This window comes from Lactuca sativa, chromosome 4 (assembly GCF_002870075.4).
Source record: "Lactuca sativa cultivar Salinas chromosome 4, Lsat_Salinas_v11, whole genome shotgun sequence".
Taxonomy (NCBI): domain Eukaryota; kingdom Viridiplantae; phylum Streptophyta; class Magnoliopsida; order Asterales; family Asteraceae; genus Lactuca; species Lactuca sativa.
In genome coordinates, this window is record NC_056626.2 from 316755476 (window position 1) to 316767447 (window position 11972).

General features: G+C 31.7%; 1 protein-coding gene across 2 annotated transcripts; it reads left to right on the forward strand.

Moving 5' to 3' along the window:
• The first annotated feature begins 845 nt into the window (after window positions 1–845).
• On the forward strand, window positions 846–8795 carry LOC111894855 (uncharacterized). Of its 2 annotated transcripts, none has more exons than XM_023890948.3 (11): window positions 846–1271; window positions 1539–3328; window positions 3425–3514; window positions 4314–4772; window positions 5854–5968; window positions 6260–6433; window positions 7245–7465; window positions 7759–7846; window positions 7939–7988; window positions 8261–8365; window positions 8455–8795. In XM_023890948.3, the coding sequence occupies exons 1-10, from the start codon at window positions 1055–1057 to the stop codon at window positions 8348–8350; spliced, it is 3294 nt and encodes a 1097-aa protein (XP_023746716.1). In that variant the 5' UTR covers window positions 846–1054; the 3' UTR covers window positions 8351–8365; window positions 8455–8795. The 2 variants fall into 2 exon arrangements, with proteins under 2 accessions (XP_023746716.1, XP_023746715.1); XM_023890947.3 differs by having other exon boundaries at window positions 847–1271; window positions 7753–7846.
• The last annotated feature ends 3177 nt before the right edge of the window (window positions 8796–11972 follow it).

The window sequence follows — 11972 nt, forward strand, 5'->3', positions numbered from 1 at the left end:
ATGTGCTGCTATTTATACAGACATGTACAACATATTCAACATAAGTTCATTTCAACATAAGTTTTTTCAATAAACAAAATTTTTATATGTGCTGCTATTTACAGGGGCAATTTGGTCATGTGTTGCTATTTATATGGACAATATGGTCAGATTACCGCAGAACCACAAACATGCTAAAACATACAAATTCAGCAAACAAATTAAATGGCCATAAAATCGATTTGAGCATAGGAGGAATGATTGGTCGACTGACTGTAAAGCAAAAAAAAATGTTTTTCTTCTGTAAAAAAAGTAATCACCGTAGATTCTTGAAACATAAGAAGTAAAGAATCAAGGTTGTATAATGGAGAATAGGAATATATAACATATGCTTACATAAAATCGATTTGAGCAAAGGAGAATAGGAATCAAGGTTTTGTGATTTCAGAAAAAGAAAAGCAAAAAAAAAAAAATAACGCAGAAATCGTGATATGCTTACCTGCTCGTCGCCGGTGCAGAGGAGTCGTCGGCCTGTGTGCGTCGTCGCCGGAGAAGACGGGGGAGGAGATGAAATCGCGATGGAGGAGGCGATCAGTAGGTGTTGGCGATGGAGGGGAGCACCTTTTGTCTAGGGTACTGGCGAGTGGCGAAGGAGGCGTGAGTGCAAAGGGCAAAAACGCGAATCTTTATTTTCCAGTCAGAAGTTTTTTTTTGCTTACCGGGTAAGTTGATTGGGCTGACCGAATCAGCTATTTTATGTATTTATCAAACATCCGACTGCTGACCGAGTCAACAGTCAGCACTGACCGGGCCCGGTAAGTTTAAATTAAACGACCCCTAATTTAAGTCAACGTGTATGAGAGATCGGACCCAAAGACAAAACCCGAAAGCATCCGAACATCACACGGAACTTCATGTCCTCATCGCCTTCAACCGGAGTCCAGAAACACCGTTCCCACTCCTTTGTTTACCAAAATCTAGGGTTTGATTCTATATTTTCCCAATTAAAAGCCATCATCATACTGATTCCATCTCAATTTTTGTCTGCATAATCCAATCAACATTTGATTTCATCATGAGAACTCGAAAAGCAGACAATCCCAAATCGCCCCCTGCGGCAAAAAGAACCCCACCGGCTAGAAAATCGGCAACTAAAACCCCTACCACGCCACCACCCAATGCCTCCCAGCAATCAACATCTGAACCCACGATTACTCCTAAGCGTGCTTCCCTCCCTAGAGGGAAGACCATGGCGACCAACGATACCACACCAACAACTCCAAAAACACCAGGTACATAGTCAAACCTCAAACTTGATTCATGTATACCTTCGCCTTTTGTTTTCTTTATGTTCATAGTTCGAATGAATGATCAAGTCCAAAAAAGAAGTAGTTACTTTTGTTTTCTCCATAGTATTCCGTTTTTGCATATTCAATTTTCTAAATAACATGAAGGTATCATGATCATTATCATGGTAATCGTTATGTTGAATACCATGCAGTACATTCAACATCCCGCATCGATGTAAGTTCTAAGTTTTTGTGATGTTATGCGTGCAGTTAGTGCAATAAAACCACAGGCTGACACAGTCAAGGCAACTCCGGGAACAAGGTCTGGAAGTAAAAGGACTGTTAAGAAAGTGGTTAAAAAGACTGTTATCAAGAAAAAACCTAAATTGACTGATGCTAAGGCACAGCCTGATTTAGTTGCAGATGAAAACGATGATGAATTACTCACAGAAAAAGATAGTTTCGAGGAGGTGAAGGATATGGAACATGCAAAGCAGCAAGAATCTAGCCCAAGTGATGCTAAAAACTCTATCAAAGAGGAAGAACATGATGATGTTTGTATGCCTTTAAAAGATGATGAAGATACTATGAAGGATGTTGAAGAGGGGACTGATGTTAAGCCCTCTGTTGAAAGCTCTCATTTAAGAGATGTTGCAAAAGCCATTGATAATCAAGAACCAGAAGTGGATAAGAAGGAAAACATGGACGCAAAAGAGAAGGAAAATAAAGAAGCCATTGATGATAAATCCTTAAAGATCCAAGAATCCTTTGTAGAAGCTCGAATAGAGGAAGAAGAGGAACCTGAGGAAGAACCTGAAGAGGAACCTGAAGTTGAGCAACTCATCAAGAATCAAGAAATCATCATGGAAAATGAGAAAAAAGTTGAGATTGAAGAGGAACCTGAAGAAGAACCCGAAGAGGAACCCGAAGTTGAGCAACTCATTAAGAATCAAGAAATCATCATGGAAAATGAGAAAAAAGTTGAGATTGAAGAAGAACCCGAAGAAGAACCTGAAGAGGAACCTGAAGTTGAGCAACCGATTAAGAATCAAGAAATCATCATGGAAAATGAAAAAAAAGTTGAGATTGAAGAGGAACCTGAAGAAGAACCTGAAGAGGAACCTGAAGTTGAGCAACTCGTTAAGAATCAAGAAATTATCATGGAAAATGAGAAAAAAGTTGAGATTGAAGAGGAGCCTGAAGAAGAACCTGAGGAGGAACCTGAAGTTGAGCAACTCATTAAGAATCAAGAAATCATCATGGAAAAAGAGCAAAAAGTTGAGATTGAAGAGGAGCCAATGGAATGTAATGATGATGAAGTTGAAATGGAGAAAGATATGAATGAAGAAGTAAAGAGAGAAGAAGACCTACAAGAGCATGTATGCTCAAGTAATGAAGAAAAGAACAAAGACAATGATGTTCATGAAAAAGAGAAAAAAGGTGAGATTGAAGAGGAGCCAATGGAATGTTATGATGATGAAGTTGAAATGAAGAAAGATACAAATGAGGAAGCAAAGGGAGAAGCATGCTCACAAGAGCATGTATGCTCAAGTAATGAAGAAAAGCACAAAGACAATGATGTTCATGAAAAAGAGAAAAAAGGTGAGATTGAAGAGGAACCTATGGAATGTAATGATGATGAAGTTGAAATGGAGAAAGATCCGAATAAGGAAGTAAAAGGAGAAGAAGATCCACAAGAACGTGTATCTTTAACTGATGAAGAAAAGGACAATGACACTGACATTCATGAAGAAGATGACAAGGGTGTACAACAACAACAACAAGAGCAAAGTGAAACAAGGTTAGAAGAGGAACAAGCAGAATGTAAAATAGCTGTAGAGGAGCGAAAAAGAAGGAAAGAATTTGAGATATTTGTTGGTGGATTGGATAGAGATGCCACAGAAGAAGAAGTAAAGAAAGCTTTTCAGTATGTTGGTGAGGTTGTTGATATCCGAATGCATAAAGAACTTCCAACCAATAAAAACAAAGGATATGCATTTGTGAGATTTGCTAATAAGGAGCATGTAGCACGTGCTTTAGCCCAAATGAAAAACCCTGTTGTATGTTTATGGCTTTATGCTTCTCTTTTAATATACTACTATATTTTTGTTTGTGTAGTATAAAATGCTAATAAAACTTGATTATTATTTATTTAGATACATGGAAAACGATGTGGAACTGCACCTAGTGAGGACAATGATACTTTGTTCTTGGGCAATATCTGCAATACATGGACAAAAGAAGATGTAAGGCAAACATCTCTCATTTCATTTTGACCTTTTTTCTTTCAATATTTGTGTATATGCTCCACTTTACCTTCAACTTTATTGCTTGTATCTGTTTTTCTTACTTTAGTCACATATCACTGCTTTATTACTAGTATCTGCTTTCACTGTTTGTTTATCTGTACAGTATCTACCTTTTAACCTTTCCCCACTTCACCTTTACCTTTATTGCTTTTATCTTTTTTTTTTCTTTAGTCACACATCACTGCTTTTATTGCTAGTATTTGTATTTTTACTATTTGTGTATCCATACAATATCTACCTTTTAACCTTTCCCTACTTTACCTTTACCTTTATTGCTTTTATCTGCTTTTTTTATCTTTAGTCACACATAACTACTTTATTATCTGCTTTTTTTACTATTTGTGTATCCATACAATATCTACCTTTTAACCTTTTCTTACTTTACACAATATCTACCTTTTAACCTTTCCCTGCTTTACTCTTACCTTTATTGCTTTTATCTGCTTTTTTTTTTCTTTAGTCACACATCACTGCTTTATTGCTAGTATCTGCTTTTTTACTATTTTACTATTTGTGTATCCATACAATATCTACCTTTTAACCTTTCCCTACTTTACCTTCAACTTTATTGCTTTTAACTGTTTTTTTTTGTTTTTTTTTTTTTTTTTTCTATAGTCATAACTCACAAACCAATCTTTATTCTTCTTTGTGAGCTGAGTTTTCAAAAGCATCAGTTGTTGTAGTGTTCTAACTTAAGTAGATAACTTTCTAACAACATTCATATATTGTAAAACAGATAAGACAAAAACTCAAAGATTATGGTGTAGAAGGTGTAGAAAAGATCACACTTGTGTCTGATCCTCAACACAAAGGATTAAGTCGTGGGTTTGCATTTCTTGAATTCTCAGGACACCCGGATGCCATGCTGGCATTCAAAAGGCTTCAAAAACCTGATGCTATATTTGGTCACCCTGATAAAACTGTAAAAGTAGCTTTTGCTGAACCCTTACATGAACCTAATCCTGAGGTTTTAAAAGAGATTAAATCTGTGTTTATTGATGGATTGCCACCTCATTGGGATGATGACATTGTTAGAGAATATTTAAAAAGTTATGGTGTTATTGATCGGATTATGCTTGCAAGAAATATGTCATCTGCTAAAAGGAAAGATTTTGGATTTGTTGATTTTACTACTCATGATGCTGCTATTGCTTGTATTGATGGGTTGAATAAAAGAGAATTGGGTCATGAGAAAGTAAGGTCACAATCTTTTTTTATCATAATTGATTCATTTCTACTGTTTTTTTTGTATGTTTTAAAAAGGGTTAATCTCAAAAAAGACCTTATGTTTTGTGTTTTTTTTACGCATTAAACCTCAAGTTTATTTTTTGCTTGAGAAGATCTTGTATTTTTTTCATTTTTTCTGATCTGGGTCTTTTAGTCAATTTTTTTTTCGGAAAAAAATTGTAAAATGTGAGGGGTTTTGGAGAAAAACTAAAAAAGTTGAGGGTTTATTTGGAAGCATCTAGAAGATTGAGGGTTTTTTTTTCGGAAAAAATGAAAAAATACAAGGTCTTTTTCAGGCAAAAGATAATAAATTTGAGGTTTGATTCGGAAAAAAACACAAAATATAAGGTCTTTTTTGAGATTAACCCTTTCAAAAATTTTGATTCTAGATTGTTTTGCATATTTATCTGGGAAAATTACAAAAAGGGTTAATGTTATAAGTTATAACTCATAAATGGGTAACAATTTTTTTTTTTTTTTTTTTAATCTTTACAAAACACAATTGTTTTGCAAAAGTAGTATCTGATAAGCAACTGGAACTTTGTGTTCACAAAATACCATTATTTTAATGGCATTTTTTGAAGAAAAAAAACCAAATAATTCATTACCCACATTTACGGTAATATTTTTAAAGCAAAAACACAGTTTTTTAACCCTTAAAAAGCCATTATATTTTGGGCAGTTTCATTGTTTAGCCACTAATAGTTTATTTTTTTTAATAAAAACCATAAAAGTTTCAGAATTTTTCCAAATTAACCGTTTTGACCTTCACATTTCACATTTCACATGTAAGTTTGTTATATCAGGCTTTACATGAAACACTCAAATTTAACCACTTTGACCTGATATATTATATCAAGTCAAAATGTTTAAATTCGAAAAACATCTGAAACTTTTATAGTTTTGTTGGAAAAAAATAAAGTATAAGTGGTTAAACCACAAAATTGCCCAAAATACAATGTTTTTTTTTTCTTTTCTTTTCTTGTAATCTACCCTATTTATTGTTCTTTAATTGCTTCAATTGTATAACAAATTATACATATTGCTAGATTAAAGTGAAAGCAAGGCTTTCAAATCCTTCACCTAAAACTCAAGCTGTGAAAGGTGGAATAGCTGGAGGCTTTCGATATGGTCATGGAAATGGTGCTTCCTTTAAAAGAGCTGGTATATAAAATAAAACACACTTTAATATAAAAAATATATACAAGGAAAAATAAATAGAATACCAATGCACTTTATTTTTCACTCATACTAACAGCATATACTTACATTTCCTTACTTATAATACCAATATCTCAACTTTATTTGTTACATATTGCTATTATTAGCAAGGAAATGTAAGTATTTTTCTATTTTGTGTGAAGAATATGTGTAAAGAAAAATGAAACTTTATTTGTTACAATTTGGTCTTACAATATAGTGTTGAAATCTTGATTATATATAATGTTTTTTCAGGTAGGGGTTTTGGAAGAGGTCCATATCCTAACAACAATATGGAATTTCCACGAGGTGGCAGAGGTTTCTATCAACATGGTCAACATGGTCAAACCAGTAGAATGGGTTATACAGAGGATTACCCGCCAGCTGGCGCTCATCCTTCTTTCAGAGGGAGACATGATTTTAGACAAGGTTATTGAGTAATCTTTTTGAATATTTATCATTGGTTTTTGTGTTACTTTTCTTTTTAATTGAGTCATATTGATTTGATTCTATTCTCTGCATCATTTTAATTATAGACTTGTTTTATTTACAAAAGTTAAAAATTAACCATGATAAAATCTCATTAAAACCCTAATAAGATTAGGGAAACTTATGTTAAATCATTATGTTTTAGGCAATTTTTATTGTTTGACCACGTATACCTTATATTTTTTTCAGTCAAACCATAATCTTTTTGGATAATTTTCCAAATTAATCACTTTGGCTTTGATATAACAGCCAAAAAGGTCAATTTTGGAAAACTGTCTTGAAACTTTTTTTATTTTGGTTGAAAAGTATAAAGTATTACTATTAGTGGTTAAACTTAAGCTGCAAAACTGCCCAAAATATAATGTTACTTTTGTAATTTGTCCATAAAATTATAACAATATATATATATATATATATATATATATATATATATATATATATATATATATATATATATATATATATATATTTGAAATAAATTGTAGTTGTTAAATAAAAATCATGTCTTGTTTTACAAAAAAGTTACATAAGTAAAGATGATTTATACAGTTACACTGCAAAATTTTCTTTTATTCCATGATTAATTATAAAGAATCACATCCATATCCATGAAGAGTAAATAGTTTCATTCCATTCCATTATATAAAATAAAACAGACTTGTCTTTCTCTTTCCATTCCCAAGAAGGAATGAACAATTCCATTCCATCATAAGTTCATAACACATAGCTAGCTACCAATTGATATTTGCAGGAGGGAGGTGGAATAATTTCAGGGGTCCACATCAGCAATCTCAAGGCCCTATGCCATTCCCACCTAGATACGATGATCATCATCATCATGATAATCATCATCATCATCCTATGCCTATGAGAGGACCACCATTTATGCCTGAAGAACAATTCAACAGACCTTATGAAGACCCCTACATATATGGAGATTCCTCACGTGGTGTAAAACGTCCTTATTATGCAGTATGTTATGTTCACTCCTTTTTTTTTTTTTTTTTTTTTTTAAAAAAAAAAAAGTTAAATTCAAGAAATAGCAACGTACTTCTCTTGATTTGCTTATTATAGCATCATACTACAATTTTTTATTTTTATTACAACATTTTAATTAAAATGATCTACTCATTGTAGAAATACCATAAAAAAATTTGGGTATATTTTTTTAAGTATAATGTTTTAATAAGAAAAGAAGTTGAAAGTACAATGATATAATTGGAAAAAAGTACTTCATTTAAAATTTTGTTTGTTTTTAGGAGCAGGATCCTGTGTATATGGAGCATAGTAGAGTTCGGCCTCGTTTCGATTACCCTGAGCCTCCAAATTCAGCTCCTGCATCTCATTTAAGAGGTTTTCTTTTTTCTTTTAAAAAAAAAAGAAAATCAATAATTAAATGTTTATGTGAAGCCTAATTTTTAATTATTATCCTTCTGTTATTGTAGGAGGTGGTAGTGGCATGCATTCACGAGACTACTATAATAATAATTATGACGTGAGTAATATTTTATTATTATTATTATTATTATCTTTCTTTGTATTATATACAGCATTGTATTTTCAAGTTATTATTTATTTTTTCTTTTATTATTAAGGCATTGATTGTACTTTGAAAATTCTCTTTAATCCAATATAATCAGTTTTCATATATATATTACACCATGAAAACTCTACCTGTTTTTCATTTCAAAGTACATTAAGAAATCCAATATAATCAATTTTCTTAAATTTTTTTTTTTTAGTTTTTGATAATCTTATTTATTGCAGTATGAAGGTCCATATTCATCTTACTATGGTGGGGGTGATCAGCGGCCTTATGGTGGCAATCAACCTTATGGTGGCCGATATTATTATTAAACTATTTAACTACTGGTAAAAAAAAAATTCTAAACCTGTCTTTAATTTTCCAATTTTAATTTCTTTGTATAATTCTGATTCTTTTTTCAACAAAATGTGTCCAGGTGTACAAGATTTGAGTTGCTGTGCTGGCATGTTCTTCTCTCTCTCTCTCTCTCTCTGAAGGAAAGCCCTTTAAAATCTTTTTTTAAATTCATGTTCTTTCCTTTCCTTCTGAAGTTGTTTGGCTTTCTTAGACATATATATTGGGAGGTTAATCTTTAAGATATGGTGAAGGATTTTAGTCTTCTAAGTAAGATGTTAGGTATAAATCTGGGATCAGATATTAAGTGAGAAAGGTAAAGATTTGAATTTGAAATAAAATAGAATCTAAGCCCTGTAGATGAGACTTGTGGATATTGTGAAATCTGGAAATAATACTCTTAATGGATTGTATGTTTTATAATGAGTGTTCAAAGTTCAAAGTTCAAAACAGTATCTTTCACTTAATGTTCTGAAGGTTTCTAGTATGTTGAAGGACTTGTAACAACTTTTTATAAGGATTAGGATTTGATCATTTTTGGGTGTTATTTCAAGAAAATAAGTTGAATATGACTATGTTATTTCATACTTTGAGAAATGCAAGGCTTTTACACGTGTCACTTGTCTTAGGAATTGATTGTAAGGTTGAAAATAAGGTTTGCTATTAGTAAATATACATGACATGATAGAAGAATATGGAGTCTGGTTTAGTTATTTCCTGTAGGCTTGTAACTTGTTATAACATCTTTTAACCTGAAAATGATGACATGGCATAGTTGTTTCCATGTCATTTGCCATGTAAGCAGACGAGATTTTTTCTTAAATTTAAGTAAGTTATTGAATATTATTTATGTTATGGTAAAGGTTAAAGCTATGAAAGGAAAAGTACATTGTTAAATTTTGCAATTTATCTTTTCTGGTAAAGTTTTAAGTTCAATTCTTTGCTGCCCATGGTTCCAAATTTGTAGGTTTCTGCTTTTGTCTGGCCTCATTCGAAGCTCTCTTAAAAGTATTTTTATATATATTTTTTTTAGGTAGAGAATTTAGAAGCATATGATGTATGTATATTTGTGTGAATTAATAAAATACATGCATTTATGGTTTGTTGCAACTTTTGCTATCAAATATTGGTTGTCCTTCCCTTTACTTGTATCAATTGGATTGATGATTAGTTCTATTTATGTAGATGGTTGATCCTTTTTTTTGTGCAAAAAACATATTCCCTAGTTTCTTTTGGTAAATGTAAATAAATTTATGATTTTAATGTCTAAAAGTTTTGTGAAATATATATCTTTTAGTTAATTTATAAGTTATTATATATCGTTGGCTACTAACGTAGAGTTTCTTAAAAGATGTTTTGGCATAGAGAAATTAAATATCTTTTTACGTTTTGTTTCTAATATCTTCCTAATTATTTTAGATGGTGAGAAGTGTCATTCGATTCAATTTAAAGTGGAATAGGATGTTAAATTTGTACATTTGTCATCACTTAAATCGATAGGAAGAAAAGTACAAAAGTTAAGAAGATATTAATTTCTCTTTAGCTTATGACATGCAATGGTTACTTGAAAACATCGAGGAAGTAATGATTGTAGGAGTTACTTAAAACATAACTCCTACTAATCTTCCAAATTATATTCCTTCATAATTCCACCTTCACCTTTATTGCAATTTGATGTTTATTTTTGGGCAAATTAGAGACGACTTTCATTAAAACTTTATAATCATGGTTTTTTTTCTTGTTTAATTTTTTTTTTTTTACATTTTTTCGATGTTCTTGTTCAACCCATGGAGCCCTGATCTTGTATCCTCACCATCAATTTTGTATCCCCACCATCACTTTAAAGAACCTTTTGACACCCTTTTGCTTTCTCTTAGGCTTGATCTCTTCTCATAGACTGACTCGACATCGAAACATCATAATGTTTCTCTTCGTTGTGGTTTAACCCAATATGTGCATCTGAATATTGGTTATGGTTGTTTTAAGATGTTTTGATTCTTTTCGAACTATCTGTGACATCTTCCGTTGTTTGAAGTTTAAGCCATTTTTCTTTATCCTTCACAAATAACCAAAACTCAATAATTTTGAATGCCTTCTTTGCGGTAACATTCTTAAGTTTTGGCCATGATATGTGTATTGTTAGCACCGCTTGGAATTGGGATTGGCTTGCTCAATATGTATAATATGGATCATTTCTGGGATAGTGATACATTTGTGGTAAAAAGATGGGTACATCAAGTTGAGTCGGTAGACCAAATGTGACAGATAGTCTGATGAAGGGTTTCAAGATCCTTTTTATTTATTCTTGGAGTTTTTTGTTGGTTAGGAGAATACATTTTGAGAGATAAGGAGGGCTTGAGAAAAAAAATTGATATTGAAGGTTATGGTGCGATAAGAATGGGAGGTTAATATGTATATTTATAGTGATTGAAAAAAAGGTTTAAAAAATTGAATTTTAAAAAAACGGCTAGTTTTTTTATATAAAAAGTAGGTGAAATGCGAATTGGGGTAAAAAAGTGGTAAAAATATATAATCTCTCTCTCTCTCTCTCTCTCTCTCTCTCATTTAACCCCTCCACTCCCTCCCTCCCTCCCTCCCTCCCTCCCCAATGTCATTTAACCCCTCCACTGGGCAAGCCACTATGGTAGGCCGGTGTGCATCGAACATGTTGAGCCACTCCCTCAAGCCTAAGGAGTAGATTGCATTTGTCTAAAATGGTAATATTTGTCTTTTTATTGTTTTATAAAAGGCATATCTTATAAAAATCCAACATCTTTTTATTTAGTTTTTTAAAAAACCATTATATTATTTCTTGAGTCAATTAAGAGGGTGTTTGGAACTGGTTATTTAACTAATTCAACAAACATTTCTTGATAAAAATGTTTATTAGCTTATGTTGTGACAAAATTGAGTTTATAAAAAATGTTTAGATTAATCTATATGATAGTAAGAAGCTACAAGTTGATAAGCCCGCTTCAAAAATAATGTTTAGATAAGCTTATATAATCATTTTGGGTGAATAAGTTATAAGTAATTTTCAAAATTAGGAGTGCGTGACTTTCAAAACTCATTTATAAGGGAGTAAAAAATGTTTTCAAAAACTATTTTCTGTTTCCCAAACATTTTTTTTTAAAGTTTGTCGGCTTATTGAAAAAACTAATAAGGTAATATGTATTTTTCAAACTCAATCCCAAACACCTTTTAAAATATTTTATTGAAAGTCTAATTTAAAGCATCTAACGTAAAAAAAACCCAACCTATTTTCATCCAACCATAAAAAATTGTTATATTTTTTCAGTGTGTTAAAAATTCTATATTTTCTTTTTTAATATAAGGGGTTGTACCAAGAAAATCTTTAAGAGCCAGTTATCTAGCATTTATGGTTGTATAGGTTTACCGGCCTTAAAACCTTAAATTAGACAATTTCAAAAAATAGAGGGGTTTTTAACGTAATAAAAATAGAGAAATTAACTAAACTAACCAAATGTTTATGACAATTAAATAAGATAGTCATACATATTTTTTTTTTTTACAAAATAACCACCTCCTTTGGAACATTGCATTCTAGAATAGAGTTCGGAATGTGGAGTAGCCAATTCT